General features: G+C 40.6%; 2 protein-coding genes across 2 annotated transcripts; one reads left to right on the top strand and one right to left on the bottom strand.

Moving 5' to 3' along the window:
* Nucleotides 1-6631: 6631 nt before the first annotated feature.
* LOC4345957 (uncharacterized) lies at nucleotides 6632-19759 on the bottom strand. The gene is made up of 8 exons (XM_015793613.3): nucleotides 18841-19759; nucleotides 18298-18447; nucleotides 17019-18182; nucleotides 16852-16917; nucleotides 11484-12401; nucleotides 9920-10048; nucleotides 9258-9398; nucleotides 6632-8085 (listed from the first exon to the last, which is right to left on the bottom strand). Exons 1-8 carry the CDS (start codon nucleotides 19757-19759, stop codon nucleotides 6872-6874), a joined length of 4701 nt encoding a protein of 1566 aa, XP_015649099.2. The 3' UTR covers nucleotides 6632-6871.
* A 1191-nt stretch (nucleotides 19760-20950) lies between these two features.
* Nucleotides 20951-25393, top strand: LOC4345956 (wall-associated receptor kinase 5). The gene is made up of 4 exons (XM_026019968.2): nucleotides 20951-21288; nucleotides 21621-22721; nucleotides 22873-23022; nucleotides 23948-25393. Exons 2-4 carry the CDS (start codon nucleotides 21812-21814, stop codon nucleotides 25144-25146), a joined length of 2259 nt encoding a protein of 752 aa, XP_025875753.1. The 5' UTR covers nucleotides 20951-21288; nucleotides 21621-21811; the 3' UTR covers nucleotides 25147-25393.
* Nucleotides 25394-27219: the final 1826 nt, after the last annotated feature.

Here is a 27219-nt window from a genome sequence, read left to right as displayed (position 1 = left end):
TAATGGCTCTGGTACCGACCCTCGTCCCCCATGCTGCGTTACCAGCTGCCATGGATGTCGCAAGCAGAGGTGAGGTCCAACCTAGTAAGGGACAACACATGCGGAGACCTAGCTTGGGGACGACAAGGGTGGAAACTGAGCTCGAGCCTATGATAGAAGGGGGGGGGGAGCTCAAGCCCGAGAGGGCATGGGCAGATCCCGATGTCAAGCTGGCTAGCTACGCTGGCAGAAATGGATGTCAAGCTCAAGAATGGCCAAGCCCGAGATGGTACGGGCATAGGATTACATATTGAGCCTGAGACAACTTGGGCAGAGATTGAGCTTAGAGATGTCTTAGATGGAGGCTGGCGTCAAGCCTAGGGACAACCTGTCTGGAGGCTAGAGGCTTGGTCGATTCCAGATGTGGTGTCTGTGGAGGGCAAGGTCGAGCCAGGTGCCCATGGACGATGTCGATGGAGGGCAAGGTCGAGCTAGTTACCTAGAGATGGTGGGTCTGTAATTTTGCGCTACATCTCATGAGATGGCCTTCACCTTTGACCATCTGTGCTAGGCTTCTTGAAGCAACCTCTAGCCATGTCAACACCAGTGTGACTCTTGGCAACCACATGTTGGTGCCAACGTCTATCATGTATATACATATAACATCGATACCAATGTCTTTGGCGGCAAGCTATGGGTCTATTTTTAAAGAGTAAATTGCATGTTGGGCCACATATTTTTACCATGGTTGCAAGTTGGACTGGGGTAAACACACATTATCACTTTGGACCATCTGTCTTTGCCAATTATTTCAACTCGGACCCGTTCTTCCTCCAGCAGTCCAGCTCCATCTCTCTCTTCTCTCCCTCTAATGGCTCTCTTCTCTCCATATGGCCAAAGCCAAGCACTGTCGATGAGGTCGTCAGTTCCGGTTGGCACCATTCCGATGCTCGATCTTGAGTCTAGTCGGTGACACCACTGTGCTCAACCTTCAGCCTGCAAACCACCCGTCGCCTTGCATGACCTCAAGTTAGAGCTTGTCCATGGGCTTGGTGACATCCCAAGTACACAGCTAATGCCCTTGGGGGGAATACTACTATGTCCCCCACTACGATCTCCACAAAATCCTCCTCACTGCCGACATCGATCAGTACACCTTCACCAAGCCAAAGCCAAGCCAGCCCGAGAAGCAGGTCGCTCATGTCCTTGGCCAAGGATGTACACGGAAACTTGCTCTTCTCACACCCCCACCTGACCACTAAACACCCTCTCCACAGCAATGGGGGAAGTTTTTCTCTCTTTTCTCTTGTTCGTTCCTAAGCTTAAGTACGAACCCAGATAGGGAGATTGACCTCCATCATAAGTATGCGCCTTCAATGCTAAGTAGCTGACCCTAGGAGAGCTTGGCACGAGCACGGTGCTGACGCTAGCTAGGTATAGAAGAACCAGGACCAAAGTGAATCATTTGGTAAATATAACCAGTCCAATATGAAAATGTTGCTTTACCCTGGTTCAGGCTACCACAATGGTCTCATAAGGGGATCTAATACGCAATTTACTCATTTCTAAATTAGTTTTTAGAGCATATTTTATAAAATAAGTTTTATATGAGGACCATAATGTCAAAAATCGCGATGGAACCTCGGTCATGCTGAATAGGGGAGGATGGAAACAAAGGCTTTCTTTCATCTACCTACCTCAAGTCCTTCAAATAAATCTATCTATTGTCATGTCACTCCGTATGACAACTGACTTCACTTTCAGGCCAGTGAAATTAGGCAGGCATAAAAGGAGAAGAAATAAAAGAAAAGGCTTCTTTGCTTCCAACAAATCTACTTTCCCCAAATGATTAGCTATTTGACTGAGAAATGAAGGCAGAGATGCGCAGCCGACAGCTAGTATGCGATGGACAAATCTTGCTTAGTACTAATTGTACTATATGCACCCAAAAGTACACATTTTCTCCACATGATTGCTGTATTATTTAACAAGAGATTCTACAAACCTATGATGAAACACCATGTACAGTACAACCTCTTCCAATTATACCACATGTTAATTTAACAAGACGCACTCATAACAGGAAAATTAATTTATGCCTTTAATACTAATTAATACGAGTAACTTACTGATATGTTACAACGGGCCTGTATAATTAGAAATGGGCTGGGAGTGAGGAAAGCAACTAATACAGCCAGTTTTTTTTATTAATCAATTGCTTGGTTTTTTTTGGTGAAGACAATGGTTGGGTGCTAATATATATATGGGGAGCAGCGAATGGGCTTTAAATTAATAGAGATATAATGGTGGTTTTTTAAACATCACCATAATATTATATGCTACTCATTCCTTCCAAAAATCTGATACCTATTTCTTTTTCATCAAAACCAAGAAGCAATTAACTCACTCACCATGTGGCAAAAATAATGAACATGCAACCAATAAGTACTAAAATGGCTTCTTGGTTTCTGGTCAACAATTTAATTTAGCACATAGTGACTCCAAATATGACTCAGATTTTTAGAGAAACCAAAGAATAAAATAGGTCTCAGATTTTTGGAAGGAGGAAGTACTATGCTAGTCTGGTTATGACCATGAAAACATACTATCTCTAAAGTCAAACTTTTAAAATGAAAAAAAAACACGCATTCTTTTAATATCGTAAGCTCTTCCAGTTATATGTGCAAATATTTACGATAGGAGTTAAAATTGTATTTCCGAGCTGTACAGATACATAAAAAATTAAAAATGACATGTTAAAATTAAATATATGTTGAGACCGTGCCAATATCTAAAACGGCGCATTTTCATAACCAAAGAGGATGGAAAACGTCCATGAATCAGGAAAAGAAAAAAGAAACAGGATCTATCTAGGGGAACTCGAGAGAGTGGTCGTGTGGGGATAGCACTAGCACTAGCACTAGCCGGGCTGATTGGTGCATGGTCGTCCACCGTACATTTGACTCACGAATCATTCATTCATGTCGTCGTTGTCGATCGACCTCGCCGGAAAGGGAAGAAAAAGCGAGCAACACCAGCGATCGATCCGGCCTGTCGCATCGCCGTCGCCGCCGCGGCCGGCAAGCGCCCGCATGCATCGGCTCGATCGCACGCACGCCGTTGATGGCCATGCATGAATCATGATGTGATTGGACTCGTCGAGAAAGAAAGAAAGAAAGAGAGATATTCCATTGACAAACGGTCGCGGCCAATCGACCGGGAGTGTCCTGTCATCGTCGGCGACGACCTAATATCGATCGATCGATCGATTTTGCATGCTTGCGTATGTGCGTGCTTGCAGTGGGGATTGTCTGCAGTACTGTATATGTAGTAGCTGCCACTGACATGTGGGACGCTACTACCACTGACATGTGGGACCGGTCCACCTGTCAGTGGCAGCTACTGTATGTGTAGTACTGCAGAGGATCCATATCCGCGTGCTTGAGGCTGTCGCGCAAATGTATGATCTAATTATTGTAGAAAATTTCATCGAAAATTTCAAGTTCAAAATCTCCTTTCTATATTTTGCTTGTTTTTGAATAGAGAAACTTCCTGTAAACTCTACAAAGCTCAACTCGGGGAGGAAGAATACTATATAGGTCAATCTTCTCATGCGGACGAGATAACACGCTGCCTACAAAGATATAAGCGGAGCTCTTAAAATGGATATCTTCCCAGACGGACAGTCATCTTGCCCCTCGCCCCTATATTGCAGGCGGACATATGGTGCCAAAAAAAAAAAGACCGCCTGAAAAGTTAAAAGCACATCGTCTACGAATTTTTTTTTCTAGTAGTGTCGGGTAGGATAAGCTGTTTGTCTGTCTCTAGACGACGAAGAGGCAGCTCGTGACTATTGCATGGTCGAGTATGGAACACATATCCTCTGTACTGTAGTACTTTTTTTTGTCTAACTTTAAGTATGGCTGATATGTAAACCGTTTAGAGGGTATATATATCAGTGACCAATGTTGCGTGGATTGAGATGGAAATTAACTGGTTGTTTTTGTGGCTGTTCCTTTGTCCATCCGTCGACCGATCGTCCGTGTGTCCGTGAGAGGTTGAGATGGAGATGGGCCAGATGGCTGCGAGCTGCCTGCCGGTGGTGTCGGCTAGTGGTGCCTTCGTTTCAGTTTCATTTCACCGTGTTCGGAACTTAGGGCTCTTTTGTAACAAAGAAAAAAATAAAGAAAATTTAGGGGATTAAAATTCTTTGGAACACATTAATTCCTATAGGGTCCTTTTCGAGAAAAGAAATGTCCCTCTCGAAATTGTTTAAAATTCCTATCGAATAGCTTATTTTATAGAAATTTTAAAGAAAATTTATCAGGAAGATACGTAGATCTTATTGTTTCTCTTCTCCTTTCTCAAAATTCCCATGTTCTCCGATAGTGCTATTGACCACATTCCAAAATATAAATGATTTACCGGCTTTCTTTTTTCTTTTTCTGTTTTGTACAGTTTTCATATTTTTGTACATTGTTTCTCTCTCTATTCAATGAAATTGGCATATTCTAAGTGCATGTTTGTTAAAATTTTATCTATATAGTACGAAACATTTATTTTAGAAAACAAACTTGTGGATTCATTTTCTGTAGGATTCAATGAGCCGTCAGGAGTAACATTATATATTTCTATTTTTTAAAATCTTGTGTTTCAAAGAGAAACTGCTGCAGGTGTCTTGGATCCATCCGAAAATTTTCCAGGGAAAATTTTGGATTTCAAGATGGACACAAGTGCCGGCAACTTCACCGGCGGCTGTGCTGATGGGTAGGGGGTATCTTTGGTTGGGGTCGGTGAATTGTTCTCCGAACCCCTGGTTTGCTCGTCTCATCCGTTGGATGGAAATTATCTGGCTGAGATTCAGGTTTAGAAAATGCAGGAGTGATTCATTTTCTTTTCCACCTTTCCCTGTCATTTCCTTGAGCAGACATGAAAAACATTTCATGGGATTTTTTTTTTCTAGAAGGAACAAAGCTATTCTGAAACTGTTTACCTCAACAAAGCACTTGATATTGTTGAGGCAAAGACAGCTACAAAATTCTTATAGTCATATACTGGTATTCTGCACTTTTCAGAGCAGTGCAACACCTCCAGAAATCAGAATTCTTGCATGTCAGACATATCTTTCTTATCTTTTTTCGCTAAGAAAGCAATAGTTCTGAATTTCCATTGTTGCACATGTTCTTTACAACAGTAGATACATCAGTGATCCCTGTAAATTGATCAGCAAGATTGCATACTCTACAAGAAAAAGTTCCCTTCTGATCTCTTCTGTTTCTTTTCATAATATATCATGATTAACAGGAGCGTACCTAGCTTGATCAGTTCTCTCTACAATCTGCACCAGTTCCACTCTTCATATCCTGCATGTTTCACTGCCACTAGAATCATCGTCTGAATCTGTCCTTGTAGGAATGATAAACACATCGGACTCATAAGGCGATCTGAACTTAGTTACTAATGAATTACTATTCAGTCACCTTGTGTTGGTGCACTGACAATGTATAACTGAATATCCATTGTAAGTTCAGTTAACTGTTCGGCATAGAACATATCAGTTTGGCAGATCTATGGTGATAACTGCAAGGATCAAAGGGAGGCAAACATGTTGTTTCGTTTGAACTACTCCTAAAAAGCTAGTAATCTTTTTCTTCGTAGTGCTAGAATGTGCCACATTCCGTATTAGATTTATTTTTTTGGGACGGAGGAAGTATAAGTTATTACACGAACAGTACAGGACTGCAGGGAAGTGCCAAGTTCTCAAGTTTTGTTGAAATCGCGCTGAGTTGTGGAGGATCCTACTAATACAGCTTGGAAGTTCCTTGCAATTGCAGATGTTCCATTAGAAACTTATAAAAAAGACCAACAAAACAAAAAACCTTATGAGCTGGATGAGAAACAAGCTTGTCAATAGGGATGGCAACGGGGTGGATCGGGAGCGGTTGGGCTGGAACGACCCCAGCCCCGCCCCAACCCCCGAACTCTCCACCCGCCCTCGCCCCCGAGTGGACATGCTGTGAAGAGGAGCTGCTGCCGAGTCCAACTGTCGCCGTTGGTGGCACCGGTGGACGGGGACGCGGGCGGTGCCGGAGGATGGACGGCGAGACGGGGCCAGCGCCGGCGAATGGACCCGAGGGGAGGGGAGGGGGCACCGACGGATAGAAGGGGATGCGAGCGGCAGCAGACGGACGAACGACGACGAGGACTGACATCGGACGGAGTGGCATAGAGTGAAGAAAATTCACGTCCCAGTGACATATTTTAAAAGTAGTACGAATTGGATGGCATATCCTAAAGATAGTGCGTATTGGATGGCAAATTCTGAAAATTCTCCGGAGATGGAGCGGAGAAAAAATGGTAAAGGGAAGATGGAGGACTCGACTTTCTAGAGAGAAATGGGCCGAGCGGAGAGGCGTCCGGAGCCTCGGACACTCGGGCCGAAGCATTATTTTCACCGCTTCGAGGGTGATAGGACATAGTTTTCATTCCATCCATGTTAAAAAAAATAAGTAGAAGTGAGTTTTTTCCCTTTTTATTCTATAAGAAAGAACGAAATTATCTTTCTTCGCGGGTGCGATAGATAAACTGTAAAAATGAACGCCTACAGAGCCGATGGGCTCTGCAGCCGCTAGCAGAATAATTCAATGAATAATGAAAACACAAACGGCACTCTGCAATTTCAGTCCATTAGAGCAAACTGATCGAATCAGATGCTTAATCAACATGAACTAAACCACAAGTACTTCAAAGTTCTGATACGACACAATTTTTCTGTTGCATTATTATTGTTTTACAGCAAAATTACTTTAGCAATCATTTAGAACAGAACAGGATCGATGTAACTAAGTTTCCGGCTTTCTTGCAAGGCGTTCTCGTTCAGGACAGAGAATGATTATCGAGAAAACCTTGACGACAATGGTATTTCCCCTTCCGTGCTGCTTTCTGTAATTGTAATTGTTTTGTCCTTGGTAACTCCTTCGATCGACATGTAAAGAGCTAAAATTCGATTTTCATCGGATCTACTACTTGATTGACTGTTCTTGTTACAGAAGGAGCTTTTCTTTGAAACTATGCTTTCCAGTGCCATCTCTACTTCTCTCATCGTAGGCCGCTCTTCTCCTTTAAACTTAGTACATGTTGTGGCTAGTGTTGCCACTTCTAGGACTTCTCCATCTTCCTCTTCTTTAACTTGAGAATCTATTATATTATAAAGATTACCTTTTGAGAGAAGTGAGATAACATGTGAAACAAGACCATCGCCATTATCAAATGTACCACCGATGGGTTTCTTTCGAGTAAGTAGCTCCATAAGAAGAACACCAAAACTAAAAACATCACTCTTGCTCGTAAGTCGTCCCGTATAATAGTACATAGGATCCAAGTAGCCAATCGTTCCTTGAACTGCAGTAGTTATTCCTGTTTCATTGATTGAGATATATCTTGAAGCTCTAAAGTCGGATACCTTTGCTGTTAGGTTGTCATCAAGAAGTATATTGGAAGATTTAATATCTCTATAAAATATTGGCATTGATGCCGATGAATGCAGATATGAAAGAGCTCTAGCAACTTCAAGAGCTATCCTTAATCTATCATCCCAAGGTAATGATATAGATCCTTCAACATGAAGATGATGGTAAAGGGTTCCATTTGAAATGAACTCATAAACTAATAATGGAACTTCTGTCTCAAGGCAACATCCGAGGAGCTTTACCACATTTCTATGGTTCACTTGGGAAAGAATTGCGACTTCATTTATGAATTCATCTATTTCTCTTTGCACAACAATCTTTGATTTCTTGATGGCCACAACATGTAGATCTATAATCCCTTTATACACGACCCCATGTCCTCCAGTACCAACCTCACGAGATTTGTCAAAATTGTTTGTAGCAATCTCAAGCTCTTGTAAGGTAATGATCATTCTTTCGGCGAAGTCTGTGTTTCGTGATATTAACTGTTGTAATAATAACCCATGGTTTTGCATAAAGAATTTATCCCTCATTTTCTTTACCCTTTGTAGCTTGACCTTGCGAACTATGAAGGGAGCAGCAAGCCCTAGAAGTAGAAGGACTGAACCACCGCTGACTATTAGACCAATGGTCAAACCTGAAGAAAGGATACATTAAGAAACTAATTTCATGATTATGCAGGGATGAACTTTTAATTGCGGAACGAGAGTTACATTAGCACAATGATAAAAATAAATAATTGGGGCATTGTGGTGCGCCTCGGTACACCTCCTTTGAAAAATCTATACTACATTATGAAAAGAAGGCTAAAAGCGCACGTACGCACACAAAAGAATTTCGTCTAGTTAAACATCTTACTTGGCAATGATTTTGTTCTTTTTTGAAAGTAAACTTGGCAATGGTTTTGTTGACATATTTTGTCACCATATCCCTTAGTTCTTCCTCGATCGACCCCTTTCTTTCGTGCCCATCACTGTAGCCATGGCTAGAGTGGCACAGTCGCAGCTGAAGACTGTACTAACTACACAAATTTTGACAATTTAACTTTTTGCAAAAACTAATTTTATAAATAAACCGCCGCCAAAACTTATTTCAAAAATGATCATTTTTTTCAGCGCCAAATCGTGTGGCGTTGAATTTAGACACCTCAGCGTCACGTCAACTGTCGCTGAATGCCGTGCCACCGCGGATGGGAGGCTAAGTCAGCGTGCCAACATACATTCAGCGCCGTGCTATTTGGCACTGAGGTATCTAAGTTCAGCGCCACACGATTTGCCGCTGAACAAAAGGGTCATTTTTGAAATAAGTTTTGATGGTGGTTCATTTGTAAAAATAGTTTTTGCAAAGGGTTAAATTGTCAAAATTTGTGGTACTAACTAATTCAACCCATTCTTAGTGGCTAGCTTTTGGGGTAAAGAAATACCCTTTACGATTCTACATTAACATTATATTTTATTAATACAATTATTTATAAAATAAAAATGAAGAAGTGAATGTCTCGATTTATGTTTTTCTCAATGTTCAATAATTTTAGAACACATAATTAATAAATATAATGTTTTACCTGCGTTTGAACTCTCAAGTCAGTATATTTTTAGTATAATTTTGAATTTTAAAATTACTGATAATCAACTTGTAACTCGTAGGGGTTCCTTCTTTTTAATTCACCCATTAATTCGGCGGATGATTAGAGTTGTGCACTGTTTCTTCGGTTAACGTGAAACATCTTCGAAGTTTCTAATTAACATAGGCATACATAGATAGATTAATATATAGCCGGTACGTAGTATAGTTGTGCAATAATGTCACCTTTAGATGAACGGCACCCTCCTTTTGTGAAGGGATCACCGTAGCTTCCGTCGTGGCAGCGGCAAACAAAAGCTCCTGGCGTATTTATGCAGAGTCCACCATAGCATGAGTATTTTTCTGGTTCCGCACACTCGTTAATATCTAGACAAATACCACGGGAAAAATAAAATTATCAATTACTCTCTCTATTAAGAAATATTTGATGTCTAATGAACTAAACTAAGTTATATCAACGTCAAATAAATTTGCCCAGAAGAAGTATAAATTAGTAAGCATATATAATGGAAGGACGGGTAGCAATGCTGGAAAATTATGGGACAATCTATTAAAAAAAATGAAAGTAAAACTTCATTTTATTTTATTTACATTACATAATACAACGGAATTGAAACTAAATAGCTTAGTATCAAAATTATGGGTTGCCATGTTGGAAAATTATTATGCAACTCTACAAGGCCTTGTCTGGCAGGCTATCCCCAACGATGGGCCGGGATATATATGGACTTCGCCAAACAAGTGTCAATTAAAACAAATTAACAAAAAAAATCTAATTATTAAATTTCTCTATGAAGCTACTCTGCCTGTCTATTACGTACTTCTCTGTCAATAGGGAGAGGCATAAAGTAATTGTAGTTTGATACGATGGGAGTATATATGCGTACCTTGACATCCATTCAGTATCGAAGCGTTTCCCTTGTATCCATGATGGCACTGGCAATCATACCCTCCTCGTGTATTTTTGCAGTCGCCGTAACAGGGGTAGATGTGTGGAGATTTGCATTCATCGATATCTAGACGAACAGAACAAATTAAGTTAGATTAAATAAGAGAAGGGTAGACTAAAATAAGAACGCACTTATTACCACTATGTCGGCCGGTAAGACAGAGGGTATACGTTATTAGACTTTTTACAGTAAAAATATGACTAAGTCTTTCTACTGTAATAACTCTGTAAGAAAGTAATAAATATAAAACTTAATGTAAGTTGATAGCATCCACCAATCAAGGACAAAACCGATAGCAAAGGTTAGTCGGTTTTCACTTATAAATAGTTAAAGCCTAGTTTGTTCAGTTAATCTCATCTCACGAAAATAGAAGGAGACTTGTTGGAAATGATTAATTCCACACTTGCTGAGGTGTGGAATAAATCCCCGGTCAATCTATTAACTTATTAAAGTAACAGGGAAAAAAACCTCCACGTTCGTTCTCATGGTTTAGAATTTCTCATATTAATCGGAAAAAAAATAGAGTCCATGTAGAAAATACAATTTAAAAATAGCTGAAATTTGGAATTAAGAAATAAGGTACTACCTCCTTTTTTAATATATTACACTGTTGATATTTTAACAAATATTTGACCATTTGTCTTATTCAAAATTTTGTGTAAATATAAAAATATATATTCAAGTCATGCTTAAAGAATATTTGATGAAAAATTAAGTCACAATAAAATAAATGATAATTACACAACTTTTTCTAAAAAAAGAATTGTTAACGTATCATAAAAAAAAGTCAACTACGTCATATATTAAAATAGAGGGAGTATATTGAAAGAGGTGTCTAGAGTCCATATTGTATACAATTTTGAACCAACTAAAATTTGGAATTAAAAAAAAGAAAATTAAAGGCAAAGGGGTAGAGTCCATATAGAAATACAATTTAGAAATAACAAAAAAAAAATCAAAATTTTTAAAAAAGGAATATTGAAGAATAGTATAAAGTCCATATAGAAATTTAGAACTAACTGAAATTCAGAATAAAATATAATAAAATTAAAATTGTATTTTAGACTTTAAAGTGCATATAGAAATACAATTTAGATATAAGTAAAATAAGAAATATTGGAAAAATAGTATGGAGTCGATATATAAATACAATCTAGATATAAGTAAAATAAGAAATATTGGAAAAATAGTATAAAGTTGATATAGAAATACAATTTAGAATAAATAAAATTCAAAATTATAAAATAAGAAATATTAAATGATGAGTTTAGAGTTAATATTGAAATACAATTACAAATAAAAAAAATATTGAAAGAAGAGTCTAGAGCATATTATGTACTTCCTTCGTTTCATATTATAAGACTTTCTAACATTACCCACATTCATATATATGTTAATGAATGTAGACATATATGTGTGTCTAGATTTATTAACATCTATTGAATATAGACAATGCTAAAAAGTCTTATAATCTGAAACGGAGGTAGTACTACATACTTACCGCGGCATCCACCATCAACATAAGGATTTCCTTCATAGCCATCGGAGCAGTAGCACCGATACCCATCGTAGTCAGCAGTAGTACCGTTGTAACCTTTGCAGAAGCTGTTGGCGCTGCAACATTCGGGGGCAGACGAAGGTGCAGAAGCATTGGTCGATGCCGAGCACGCTGATGAATTGCTGAGTATAAGCCAGTTTAACATGGCTGGGAGCGCTTCAGGAGTATTGCTGATGCCCTTAGTAACCATGTTGGTGTCGAAATAAAACGACGCCTGATCTACTATGTACACGAAAAAATTTGGTTCATTAGGGTCAGGTCCTGCACCCGGGTCCACCACTTGGTTGGCGCTAATGCTGTAGACCGGTATGTGCATAGCAATGCTTGCCTCACAGCAGCCAATTCCTGAGCAGGAGCCATTACCGGAGTCGAGTGATAGAGGGCACGACGTGATGCAGGAGTTGACGAGTGTATCGCCCCAATCGCGGAGGGAGACCTGGGCGTTGCATCCTACCAACGCTATAATGTTTAAATCCGACAGGAAGTAGGATTTACCCACCTCCCACCGCATGGTGGTGCTGTTCTCTAAAACGGCAGACGCAAACACCATGCGGCTGCTGTTGATGCGCACGGTGCCGTTGGGGATGGAGATCTCGAGCACCTGATGCATGGTGCTGCTTTCTTGGCCCAGGAACAGCCTGGGCGGCTGTACGAGTGGTTGCAGGTGAGATCGAACCCCGGGTGGTAGCACCCGGCCTCCACGCCGAACGGGTACTCGAAGCTCACGTTGCCGCAGCTGGTGGTGCAGCTGCTGCCGTTCCCCGCGACAAACAACAGCAGCTGCAGCAGGGGGGCGGCTAGAAAAGTGAATGCTGCTAATGCTACTGCATGTTTCTCCATCTTTGATTCTTCGCAGTGTGCCTCAAACCTGCTTACAAAGTGCTACTTATAACTACCTTTTATATGCGATTGAGATGATTGAGCCAGTACGTACCAGCTGGCAATGTGCACACCGGATGTTCATTCGTCGACGTCCGGTCCATCGTAACCACTAAAGTGTGCATTGAGTTTGTTCACTGTTAGCTTAGTTAAGGCGTCGACGTCGATCAGTGTTCAATTTGAAGATCAAGTTGCACTAGGAGAGGTCAAGTCAATGCTAGCGTACTATAAAACATTAAATTAACGAAAGGAAAATGTGTGCTCATCTACTACTTGCTTGTACCTGAGGGGTCAGCTGGATTTAAATTCATCGTACCCTCTTTATCCCCCATAACTGATTGGTGGAGCTTGCAGTCTTATTTTTTACTTATGCTTATACTTATCAGCCAAAATTTGAATTTTCATTCTTAAATTTGAAGTTTATTTTGAGGTTTTCTTATTGAAGTTTATTTTTCAGCCTTTTGTTTTTAGATTGTTAAGAACATGTATATAAATGTTTTATTATAAATTATTTTTCGTTTGTAAATATGTCGTTTGCCATTTGCCCTTTCCTTACACAAAAGGAAGTCGTCAAACTTCATTGTCTTTCTGCAGTATGTGTTGGTGGGTCAAGCTTGCAAACCCTAGTCCAAGCAAAGGCAAGAGGTAGCATCGATGACAATCGAGTTGATTGTATGTGTGTGTGTGGGAGAGAGAGAGAGAGAGAGAGAGAGAGAGAGAGAGAGAGGACATTAGCTAATTGGAGTTTGGAGAGACCAAGTCCAAATGACCCCTCCCCTGACTTGATCTAGTTGATGGGCTGCCGCGATGGCTCATTGGGACTGGTACGAAAATATATGCACAATGGAGACACGAATTTTATGTGGAAATGCTGACAAGCAATGATCACTATTGAATAGTTGATTACAAACGTATGGAAATAACAATAGGAACGTCACCCCTTTCTGTACGGCTTACAAGAGTATATATAGGAGAGAAAAGAAAGACACCTAATAGGAAAAGACATGGAGTCCTACTAGGAAACTAATCCGAATATATTGTAGGCCTAAAATTCGGATCACATATTTAACAGGGACTACGGCAACGACGGTGAGGTGACCTGAGGTGGTGGCGGCCAGTGGCATCCTGGCACATGAGAGGCAACTCGGTTGGGCTGCGACGGTGTGGGTACAGAGTGACGGACCGGCGAGGCAAGCCCGCCCACATGGAGGTGCAGGAATGGGTGGGATCAGAGCGTTTATGCGATGACTAGGTGTGGCAACGTTGGCCACTGCACCCCTCCTGTGATGCTTGATCACCGATGATGAGACATGGCAATGTTGGAGGCTTTTGCGGTGATGGGAGGAGAGGGAGCGACTGTGGTGACCCTTGGTGAGGTGGTGTTCGTGGCTGCTCACCATCCACTTGAGCTTGGCCATTGGTGACGGAAAGGGCATGGTGTTGCCAACTTCTGCGCAGATAGGAGGAAGCATCTTGATGAGGCTAGGTGTGGCGGCGGCGGAGTTTGTTCTCCTTTTCATGTCTGGTCACCAACGACGAGTGGTGGCATTGCCTTGAGGCGGTGATAGTGGGGCTCGCACAAGGAAGTGGCGAGGAGGCTGGCCAGCAGTGGGCCCTGGGGTGATGGTTGTGCATTGAAGGGGCTTGGATGGTGGAGGCCGTTGGTAATGACTTGGACAAAATGACAAGAGAGGGTGGGAAGCGCAACCCTCCAAAGGGCATTGTCATGGAATCTCTTTCCTTCTCCATGTTTGGAATGCTTCAGGTGAAAACCATGCCTTGGTTCTCTAGGGCGGTCGACGGCAACGCTTTCGGTGTCACATCCTCCCTAGAGGAATCATTTGAAAATCTATTTCCTAACAATGCCTCGTCCAGACAAATTGTTATCTTGTGGCAGCGCCCTAGCTACCTCAAGTTGGTCACTTTGGAGGGTCTTGTAAGGGAGAGCGGATCCATCCTTCTCTCTTGCCTTCTCTGCCCTAAATGCAAAGGCGTGGATGGAATTAGTGTGTTGGAAGGTTATGCTCCTGTTTGTTCATCTACAATAGGTGCTTGTGTTGTAGGCATGTGGTGTGGCTTGTCCTTTTCTTTTGTTTTCCTGATTATAGTCTGTCAGAGCTATGATCTTTTATCAAGGTGAAACCTCACAGTCTTGTGCGATTCATTTCAAAAAACTTAGTTTAAGTAGTCATGAGTGCCTCCCACACTCCTACCTACGCGCGACCAACGGTCCCTCTTGGACCAACTTGTCTCCACCCAGACAAAGCACAGAGCACCCATCCTCTCCTTCACCACTCCCTCATGGGCTATCATCGCTCGCTCATCGGTAGGGCCCTCCAAGTAGGAAGTTACGGATGGTTGGGTGTTGGTGTAGATGAAACAGAAAGCTACCGGGCCCTTATGATACTCCACTGTCCTACCATATGCCTTTACCCTGGCTCACCTCATCCCCCTCTGGCTCATTGGCCATTGATTCAAGTGTCTAGGGCCAGGGCATCTCAAAGGCACTTGTCCTACCAATGCTGGTTTGGCAGCCACATCGCGCGATACCCCGCAAAAAAAGTAATAAGCCATCATTAACCTTTGCACCTATGCAAAGGTGGGAGAAAAGTTGAGCTTTACACAAGTAGAGCTTATGATCAAGGTTGTCATGGAGGAATGGCATAGCCAAAAGGGACAATCATGGAGGTGACCATGTCCATTGGACGAAAGGGCTAGTTGTATATAAGTTTTGAATAAAGAGACAGTAGGGAAATGTCTTTTTGAAACCCAGTATGAGAAAAGATAATAGATATTTTTACACATAGCTTAATTTTGTATTCCAATATATGGTACTTAGGGGCATCATATAGGAGAGGTGTTTCATTCCTACACCGAACCCATGCTATGATACCGTCTTTTTCACACCCCCACCATGGCACCCTCTACTTTGATACCTCAAAAAGAGTAGGTTTCTCTGACACCAGAGAAAGTGCACAATAGGAGAACGGCGTGGGCCGATACCTGCAGAACCGCAATGCCGATACTAGTACAAGGAAAACTTGTTGGTATCCGCAATCAACGATTGCATAAAAAATGAGTCTATTCAACATTTGTTTATAGATTGTCATTATGCAAAGTTTATTTGGAGAATGGTTCAGTTCTCTTTTGGTTTATACCTCCCTAGAAGTATATCTCATATGTTTGATGGTTGGCTTCAGGGTGTGGACAAGGAAAAGAGTAAACTGATACTTGTTGGTGCCTCGGCTTTATGTTGGGCTCTGTGGTTGTGTGGAAATGATAGGGTTTTTAACAAATCACCATCTGTTTCCTATATGCAGGTGATTTTCAAGGCAACATATTGGCTTAGACTGTGGGCTCAACTACAAAAGTGTGAGGAAGATGGAGAATTCATGTCTGTTGCATGTCGTAACCTTGAGTCAACGGTTATGCAACTTTTTACCAACCATGGATGGAGATTCACCAATAGACTGGAATAATGTTTTTCTTGTCATGTTAGGACTTCTTTTATTTTTGGTTGGTGTGCTTGTTTAATTTTGGACTACGCCTTTTTAGTGTGCTACTTCTTATAATAATTGGTTGTAGCTCTCATGAGCAAAGGCCGGGATGTTTCATTCCATTATCTAAAAAAAATCCGCAATCAACGAAGATGCATAATTGTAACTAAATATAACTTAGATTAATTATACCTTATAGGAGATCACACCTTTGAAGCAACCAGCAAACAGAGAAGCAGCAACGAAACTCAGCAAAGCTATGACCCAATCCACAAGCAAAACAACTTGGGACTAGGAAAGAAACCCTAATCTTTAACTTCACTTTACTTCTGTCAATCTCAAGGATAAAGCATACATCCATACATCAGTGATCCCTGTAAATTTGATACAGCAAGATTGCATACTCTACAAGAAAAATTCCCTTATGATCTCTTCTGTTTCTTTTCGTAATATATCATGATTAACAGGAGTGTACCTATTTTGATCAGTTCTCTCTACAAGCTGCACCAGTTCCACTCTTCAGATCTTGCATGTTTCAGTGCCAATAGAATCATCATCTCAATCTGTCCTTGCAGGAATGATAACACATCGGACTCATCAGGCGATCTGAACTGAGTTATTAATGAATTATTACTACTCAGTCACCTTGTATTGGTGCACTGACAATGTATAACTGAATATCCACTATAAGTTTAGTTAACTGTTCTGCATATTACATATCAGTTTGGCAGATCCATAGTGATAACTGAAAGGATCACTTGGAACTAGGACTACTCCTAACAAAGCTAGTAATATTTCTATTCGTAGTGCTAGGATGTGTCGCATCCCGTACTATGTTTATTATTATTTTTGGGACGGAGGGAGTATAAGTTATTACACGGACAGTACAGGACTGCAGGGAAGTGCCAAGTTCTCAAGTTTTGTTGAAATCGCACGAGTTGTGGAGGATCCTACTGATACAGCTTGGAAGTTCCTTGCAATTGCAGATGTTCCAAGAGAAACTTAAAAAAAGACCAACAAAACAAAAAATCTTATGAGCTGGATGAGAAACAAGATGGTCAACGAGGAAAGCTCATAGATGACCAGAATTCCTCCTCCATACTGAGCCGCCTGCTTGAGTTGTGATAACCAGCGTCACCAACAGCAACGATGTTGGAATCGCTCTCTTCAGTCAATGGAGAATTCAACTGAACTGCACGTCGACCTCTGATAGTGTTTACAGCACCCTGCAACCCTTCAAGTTTCACCTCAACCTGCCGCATTGTCGGCCTGTCTTCACCCTTTAAGTTTAAGCACATAACAGCAATTTCTGCCACTTCTCTGGCTTCTTCTTCTCCCTGCTCCTTAGTGATTTGACTGTCTACTATTTCCAAGAGCCTGTCCTCACTAACTAGCAAGATAAATTGTTCGGTTAGATTGAAGCCTTCTGGTGATATGTAGGAAGTTGGCCTTCTTCGTGTTATTAGCTCCGCAAGTATGACACCAAAGCTGTATACATCACTTTTCTCCGTAAGTCGGCTTTTACGGTAGTACTCTGGATCTAAGTATCCAAAAGTTCCCTGGATAGTAGTAGTTACAATATTTTGATCAATTGGGATACCTCGAGAAGCTCCGAAGTCGGATACTTTTGCTATGAACCTATCATCAAGTAGAATGTTGGTGGTCTTGATATCTCTGTGGATGATTGATACCGAAGCAGCTGAATGTAGATAAGCAAGAGACCTAGCTATTTCAAGTGCTATCCTCAGCCGTTCCTTCCATGGGACTGATTGTGCAGAGTTGACATGAAGATATTCATGAAGTGTTCCATTTGGAATGAACTCATAGACTAACAATGGAACTTCTGTCTCAAGACAACATCCAAAAAGCTTCACTACATTCCTGTGATTTACTTGGGAAAGTATGGCAACCTCGTTAATAAATCCATCAATTTCTCTCTTAATAGCATATCTTGACTTCTTGATAGCAACAACACGTTGGTCAGACAAAATCCCTTTATAGACGGTTCCATGGCCACCACCACCAAGCTTTCGAGACTCGTCAAAATTGTTTGTCGCCTTCTCAAGCTCTTCTAAGCTGAAGATCATCCTTTCAGCGATATCCTTGTCTACAAGTTGATGAAGCAACAATCCTCGGTTTTGCTTGAAGAAGAATTCCTTCAGTTTTTTGGCCCTTCGAGACTTGAACTTTCGCCTTACGACAATTCCAGTAAGAATTAGTACCACGATGATTAGACTGCCACCAAGTCCTATTCCAATGATGAGTCCTGGATTTGTAAGAAAATGTAAATTTTAAATCGTTTACTCCGTTAAATTGATCTCAACAAGAAACATAGTAATGAACAGTACCCTCAGACATTGACTGAACTTTCTTTCTGTTACCTGAAAATTTAAGTTTGCTTGAAACACATCCATTTTGTATATGGGCGTTACCAGATGTGCCACCTGGACAGATACACTCATATGATCCTACTGTATTTATGCATTTCCCAAAGCATAGGGGTGGATTTGGCAGCATGCATTCATTAATATCTGTGAAAAAGGAAATAAAAATTAAATTGTGCAAAGTGATCACGCAATAAGGTTAAATGTATCTGAGCTGCATTTTACTGTTTAATCTGGGTATGTGCCCTTGCATGCTTCTAAGTTATAACCTCTCAAGTGTCGATCGAATAGTTCTGAAAATTTCTTAACTCCAAAACTGATACACGTATAGAGAAACAAAAGGAACAAATTAAACCTATGAAAAGTAGAGGCACTATTTATAGCCAGTTCTGTTGTTACAACTTGTAGAAAACTTGTAGTCTTGCACGCTTGTGGAGTGATATGAGACAATAATCTACGCTCTCAAATTTTTTTATAACTCTTTAAGTGACATCAAAACCATGAGTGCACATACTGACATATCTGCAGAGAGTATCATACCTTGGCATCCATTTGGCATGTAAGGGTTACCATCATATCCTGAGCGGCACTTGCACGCATAGCCTCTCCCTGCAGGGCCATCAAAACACTCACTGTTGTCACTGAGACACCCAAAATCACTCAACTTCTTAGCTTCCACGCACGATGAGTTACCCAGCATCCAGTTAACCACAGTCCGGACACCCACATTCCTTGCAGCATCCGGCGCCCCAGCGATGGCACCCAGCCTTGACAGGACCTCTTGCTGCAGCAGCATGGCATTGTCTGCCCTCCTCCACCACTCCCCCTTCACCACCACCATGCTCGCGTTGAACGGCACCGCCCTTGGACTAGACTGCAGGGAGAGAAGCTTGATCGTGTAGGAGTTGTGGTCTTCAACCACCGATGCGTTGCAGCAGCCAATGCCATAGCATGTGCCATCCGTTGCCAGTATGGGGTAACCTGGGCGGCAATTCGAAACGCAGTTGCTGCTGCTAGTAGCATTGTCTCCTGCTGCTGCAGGAGAACTACCTATGAAGAAGTGGAAACCACAACCCAGGGTGATGAAAACATTCATGTCTGCCGATACCCGGAAGAGTTTGTCATCCAAGTCGAGGATCCATTTCTGGTTGTAGCTGTCTCCCCCCAACATTTGGGTGATGCCGGTATCAAGGTGCAGAACTCTACGTGCCAGCTTTATCTTGTGAACTTCATATCCAGGGCCGTTCATGAAGAGCTTGGGGGGATCATAAGCTGGGTCGCACACTAGTTTGAAGCCCTCGCGGAAGCACCGTTCGTCGCCAATACCGAATGGGTAAGGTATGGTTGTGTTTCCGCATGTGTCAGTGCAACCAGGCAATGCTATGTTATATGAAAGTATCAGGGGTATTGCTGCTAGAAACTGCAGCAAGTGCAGTGTGGCTATGGCAAAAACATGCATTTTACTGACATGAATAGGTGCCCTGATCAGTGTGGCTTGGTGGTTTGGACTTAGGACACAGTTCATGTCACATATATAGGCCTTGACAAAGCATTTGCAGGAACTGGTCTTTTGCTACCTTGGAAAATTTCTTCACCGGTTATATATTACACTATAAAGATGTTATCAGATTGCACCGATAATTGTTGCGTATCAAATCAGGGTGGTTATATGTCACTTTATCAACCTTAAAGGACAGGACGGCAGGTTTAAAAAGAGTCAATCTAGGACATGAAAGGAACCACAATACATTGGAAATTTCATTTCTTTTGAGTTTTGCAGTTTGGAGCTCCCCAAAAAACAAACCTGAAGAAAGCTCAGACATATTTATCTACTTCTGTATCCAACCACAGAAGGCAAGACTATGTCCAGTCAAACTGCTGACCTCATTAGATTGCAGAAAATTAGATTAATTACATTGAAGTGTTGAACATACGTTAAAATGGAAAATGAACGGCAGTGACAAGGACGGTCCGGCCGGCAGGCCAAACATGATTAGGAAACTTGAAAACAATTTCCACCCGTTCAAACTTCAGATACGCATCACCATTATGAACTATTTTTTGAACACAACATCGCCATGATGAACTTTTGTTTACCACAACATCACCATTGTGAACTAGATTTATAGGGTTTGATTCTCAAACAGACAAATTTTGCAACAAAAAAAAAAGGAGGGAGAAGAAGATGTCAAAATGTCATGGCGTGAACAGATCGAACGGTTAAATTTAACAGGTATTGCACTTCGTAGGTATGTATAATGCAGAATCACCTAGGAATTTTACATTAGTAAGATTTTACCCAACTATGCCACAGTGGTACTACTAAAACCTAACCTAAATGCAACAATCACTTAGAGCATGTACAATAGCAGACTATAAACCAGCTGCAACCATATACTTCCTCCATCCTAAAATGTTTGACGCCGTTGACTTTTTTAAAAATATTTGACCGTTCGTCTTATTCAAAAAATTTAAGTAATTATTAATTCTTTTTTTATCATTTGATTTATTGTTAAATATACTTTTATGTATACATATAGTTTTACACATTTTACAAAAGTTTTTGAATAAGATAAATGGTCAAACATGTTTAAAAAAGTCAACGGCGTGGAGGGAGTATATTTTTAGGAGATAAATGAAGACCAGGAACGGAACCGCGGCGCGGCGGCGTGCATGGGCGGCTCCGATGGAACCGGTGGCCGCTCCGGCCGCGGGCTCCGGCTCAGCCCCACCTGCTACGCGGAAACGGAAACAGCGGCGGCGGGGGGAGCCATGAGCCATCGAGGGGAACGACGCTCACAGGGGCGCTGTCGCGGTTGCGGACGTTGAAGCGAGCGGCGGCGGCGTAGATTCCGTCGGCGGGGGAATCGAATCGGGCGGAGGTGCCATGCCGAGCGCCGGCTGGTTGTGCGCCGACGGCGTCACGATCGGATCGGCGCCTCCGCCAACTTCGGTGTGACTCCGCGCTCTCCATCGATTTTAACCAAGGTTTCGTAATCATCCCCCCTTGTATTTACCATAGCATGAGCAATTTGAGCAGCCATCGACTTTGTGAACTACCTTTGCATCTAGATTTATTTACTCTTCCAACTGAAACACAAGTCAAGATTCCTACTCATAGTCATCGAAAGCATGCAAAAGATTAAATCTACTTTTATAGTTTTATTTATTTATAATGTAACGACCACGTGGTTGAATGATGCAAATGCCCCTTAATTTTTATCTTGCTACTAGCTGTTGTTAATTCTTATTTTGAATTGGAGTCCTGTCGCTTTCTCTGAAAAATGGGGAGTGCTGTGCTGTCCTATTTGGGTTGTTAGCTGCAGGGAAAGGAAGGTTGTTCAACTTAATCAAATCGTGTTGATAGTGCCCGAATTCCTCGTAGTTTCATTTGGTAGGTTGGATGCATAAGGGTAGAGTAGTGGTTAATTAGCTTGGGGAATGGAGACTACAAGAAGCTCAAGTGCCATCTGCCTAGTCAGTGGAGATTGAGAGAGCATCAGTTCAACATATGGAGAGGTTCGCAAGTATGAGAGTTGTGTTTTCGCTATCTGTACTTGCAGTTCTGCTGCTACAGCTGCTGTTGGGTGTAGCAACGGCGGCAGCAGCTAATTGCAGCACCCACTGTGGCAACATCGGAATCTCCTATCCATTTGGAGTAGAGCCTGGCTGCTACCACGAGGGCTTCAACCTCACCTGCGATCGCTCGCACAAGCCGCCCAAGCTGTTCCTTGGTGATGGCTCCGTTGAAGTGCTCGAGATCTCGATTCCTAGTGGCACGGTGCGCATCAACAGCAGCAGTATCGTTCCAGTATCAACATCAAGTGCTGTTGGAACTGGCAGTGTCAACAAGACAGGGAAATACCACACATGGGGTGGACTGAGAAAGGGCGGCCCGTTCTTCATCTCGCCGTACAAGAACAAGTTCCTGGTTCTATCATGCAGCAATGTTCAAGTTCTTCTTCTTGGAGGCGATAATTCCACTGTCAATGCCTGTGCTACTTACTGCCCTCCAGCCCCCAAGAAAGGCCAACCTTTTCAGTTCCCAATGCGCAACGAGTGTTCTGGTATTGGCTGCTGCAGTGCGGCCATCCCCAAAGGCTACACATCCTATAGCATCCAGATCCAACCTGCCAATGAAATTTCAGAGTTTGATGCAGAGTCCTCTGTGTACATAGCTGAGGAGGGGTCCTATAATGCCACACGCCTTATCTTTGAAACTGTCAGTGCACTCCCAGCTTTGCTGGACTGGGCTATTAGCAATTCGACATGTGGTACGAAGCCATCTGCAGCCCCTGCACCTGCATGCCGCAGCAGTAACAGCTATTGTCAAAACTATACAAGCTATGTCTACAATGGCTATCAGTGTCGCTGCAATGCTGGTTATCAAGGCAACCCTTACATTCCAAACGGATGCCAAGGTAAACAAGTCAATTCAACCTGCTTTTATTTTCTTTAAGTCATACAAAGTTAAAATGGAAATCAGTTGAAAACAGCTCGGTGCTTCGATAAGTATACATCTATGTGGCTATTTTCCCAGTCTAATTACATGCTTCTTCATTATTTGGTTAGACATTGACGAATGTTCACACTGGAAACTCCACTCATGCTATGGTACCTGCGTAAATATGCCCGGAACATTTCATTGCCGCTGTCCTGATGGGACTTACGGCAATCCCTTGATGGAAGGGGGATGCATCAAGATAAAGAATTCCTCTCAAGGTGACAATCACTCCCTAATTACCTTGTACTCATGCCATCAACTCTATATGTAGATTTTTTTTAGTAATGAGACTGGTGGTAATGGCATCTACATAGCTGGCAGTTGGTATCCAGTAATTGATATTTTTTTGAAAGGAATGTTCAGTAGTTTTTATTAATTCTCTGCCAATTAAACATGTCTGTTGCTCTGTTCTATCTTCATTACCTGAGTGCAAATAATTGCGCATTCCAGTTGTTTTTCGTTTGTTTCTCTGAAGAACTGTTTTATTCATTTTACATGAGCTCTTCAATTATTTGTTTCACATTCTGCTCTTACACGTCGCAGCACACACTACTATTTTTTTAAATAAAAATAATAGCCTTTGTATTTAGAAGCAGATTGTTCTGCACTTTTTCAGTAACCATTTGTTTATGATCACCACTAAAATGTGGGAAGCTACATGATTATGTGAGCTTGAGTGGTTACTTTTAAAGGAAAAACATAGTTGTTCACTTTGAACAAATAATACGGCACTGTGGTGATATGTTGAATAAACTAAAAGTAGACTATGTGATTTGTTATGTAATTTTGTTGTGTTAGTTCTGTACCTAAAAAATCATGATGTGTTGCATCAACAGATCAACTAAAGTAGACTGTGATTCACCGTATGCGCATTGCAACTAATTTTGTTGTGTCAGGTTTGTACCCGAAAAAGCATGATATTAATATTTACAAGGTTTCTACCACTATTTATTATGTTCTTTCTTACTATCCTGCATAGGATCTTTACTGGAATTATCTTATAGAATCGTGTTTCTATAACTCGTATGATCCTATGGTACAGACTATAACATTGACAACTTCAATGCACGGTCTATCCTCTAGATAACTCTCTTGCATCATTGCATGATATCTCATACTGATTTTTTCTCCGTAATTTTTCAGGTTTAAGCATTGGTCTTGTAGTCAGTGGCGGCACAGTTCTTTTGCTTCTGGCTCTTTGTGCTCCCCTCGCAACACGTAAGATTAAGCTACGGAAGATGAAGAAAACAAAAGAAAGATTTTTCAAGCAAAATCATGGGTTGCTATTGCAGCAATTAATTTCACAAAAGGTGGACATTGGGGAAAGAATGATCATTACCTTATCAGATCTAGAGAAGGCCACAAACAATTTTGATAAAAGTCGTGAGGTTGGTGGGGGAGGGCATGGCATTGTGTACAAGGGAATACTTGACCTACATGTTGTGGCCATCAAGAAATCAAAGATAGTAGTACAACGAGAAATTGACCAATTCATAAATGAGGTTGCAGTTCTTTCCCAAATCAACCATAGAAATGTAGTGAAGCTCCTAGGATGCTGCCTTGAGACAGAAGTTCCATTGTTGGTTTATGAGTTTGTTTCAAATGGAACACTTTATGATCATCTTCATGTTGAAGGGCCAATGTCAGTTCCGTGGGATGACCGACTAAGGATTGCACTTGAAGTTGCTAGAGCTGTTGCGTATCTGCATTCAGCTAGTTCTATGCCAATATTCCATAGAGATATTAAATCTTCCAATATACTTCTTGATGATAGCTTGACAGCAAAGGTGTCAGACTTTGGAGCTTCAAGGTACATTCCAATCGATCAAACAGGAGTGACAACAGCTGTTCAGGGAACATTTGGATATTTAGATCCAATGTACTATTACACTGGAAGGCTAACTGACAGGAGTGATGTTTTTAGTTTTGGTGTTCTTCTCGTGGAATTGCTTACTAGAAAGAAGCCGTTTGTACACACCTCTAGCAACGGCGATGCTCTTGTTTTACATTTTGTTTCACTACATACAGAAAACAACTTGGTCGACATATTAGATCCTCAAGTCATGGAAGAGGGAGATGGAGAAGTCCAAGAAGTAGCTGCACTAGCAGCAACGTGTATTAAATTGAAGGGAGATGACCGGCCTACAATGAGAGAAGTGGAGATGGCACTTGAAAATATACGAGTTAAGAAGAAGCATGCTACACTTGGTACAACATCAAATAGATGTGATGGGGACCAAATTGTATGTGATTATTTGTCGACTAGAGGAATCACTGACGAATCAACAAGACAATACACTATGGAAGAGGAAATATTGTCGTCTGGTACCTATCCTCGATGATGTTTGTCTTTGGCCTGAACTAGAATTGCTGTTTGTTATATGTACAACGTTTGTAAAGCATGTCAGTAGTGCAAGAAGTGATCTTGCTTTATTGTTTTGGAAATGAAGAATTGTTTCTATCCCGTCATAAACAATTCCCGAAATCTTTTCGTTGGCAGCGAATGTCTGGCTCAGTTGAATTCATACATTCTAGATAAATCAATGCATGTAAACATAACAATGGAAGGCAATTATATATTTTTCTCTATGCTCTGACTGAAACGTATAGAGTTATTCCTTACCGAGAAATATCATATTCACACAAGTCCTCACGTATATACACTGTGCACACCAATTTATAAATATTACCGAAAAATATAGAAAAAATGTACATGTACTTTCAATAATATTACATCTACGTGTAAAGTCACATCTTCAAATTCATCCTACATAGAGACTAACAAAAAGATAAAATTCTAATGGATTTATAGCCTCAAGACTTAGATTCTATTTTTTTTGTTACATCTAAGATATAAGGAATTTAAGGTTAAGATTTTACATGTAGGAATAATACTATTAAAAGTATATACACAATTTTTACTATATTTTTCGGTAATATTTATTTGTTGGTGCGTACATGAAACTTATATGCATATGATATGATAAAATAGCACATCACAGATGAAAGAAGGCTGAAAAAATTAAGATAAAAGTGTAATAAAAAAGATAATAGGAGGAGAGGAAGGTTAGAGAAATAAAAAATAGAGAGAAAAGAGAGGTAATATTATGATTTTTGGCCTTATCAAAATACAATGGATTTTTTTTGCTAGGATGGTTCTTCATAAAAAAATGCAAAATGTAATAGGTTGCATAAAAAATTAACTGTGTTTCTTTTTTGTCCTATACGGCTTGAAAATGAAAAAAAGCATAGCAACAAAAATTTAATTTAAATAAGTGGTTCAAATTAAAAACATGTATAATTTGTAAAAATCAAACCATCCATAATCATCCATAGATTACTATCATAATTTGATTATGTCCTTAGAAATACTTTAAGTTGTTTGAATGTAGGATTTTTTTTACGAATTTTTCAGCCTTTTTTAATTTGTAATGTAGTATCTCTTCTACACTGCCTTATATCTGTTTTATAGGTTTTATATTCTAGATTCTATTTTTAGTTATTTTTTCCGCACACGCCTATTGCCACATTTCGGCCAAGCCATCGGTCCACGCACACACCCTTTCGCCTTATGTTCTCCCTTGTGAAACAGTGGAAGCACCAGCGAATGTAGGTCATATGTTTCAACGACCCTTAATATACAAGAGTTCACCGATAAATTTAAAACTATTATTTGTTTGAGTTTAAATTTTTGTGAAAACGTTGTGCAGATTTCATCAAATTTATGTAAATTTGATTTATAAATTTGAAATTATGTTTTATGGTCAAATAGTTCTGTCCCTTTGTTTTTTTTTTTACAAATGAGGGCTCATTCGGAACACAAAGATTGAAAAAAAGAATAAGAAAAACTAGGTGATTCCCCGTACTTTGCTGCAGAAATTACTAACTAAATTTTATTTTTTTTTAATAATCGAGCTAAAAATAAAAATTATATTACTCCCTCCGTCCCAAAATATAAGTATTTTTGGACTTCGACATAGCCTTCGATATGCTATTTTGACCAGTAATATCTATAAAGTGAGACATTTTAAATAAAAAGAGTTGCATACTATGATAGTTTGTTTAATGATAAAAATCTAGTAACAACAATTTTACATGATTGATCTTTTTTTTTGCATTAATTGTCAAAATTAGAAATGTTTGCCTTGACAATATTCTAAAAATGCTTATATTTTGGAACGGAGGGAGTAGTTATTAACAACAAATAAAATTGGTTTGTCAAACTATGTTAAGAGAGAAATAAATTTAGTAGACTCTGTATGAAATTGTAGATGAAATATGATATCCCGCACTTTGCTGTTCTCGTCTTGCAGGAATTGTGTAGTAACAGGACGGTCATCGTGCAGTAACAAGACAACTTTCTCACAGTAACAACGTTAAAAAGTAGTCATGATGGATCTAGTTTCGTTAAGCGT

Source organism: Oryza sativa, chromosome 8, assembly GCF_034140825.1.
Source record: "Oryza sativa Japonica Group chromosome 8, ASM3414082v1".
In the NCBI taxonomy this organism is placed as follows: domain Eukaryota; kingdom Viridiplantae; phylum Streptophyta; class Magnoliopsida; order Poales; family Poaceae; genus Oryza; species Oryza sativa.
This window is presented reverse-complemented; position numbering and strand designations above follow the sequence as displayed.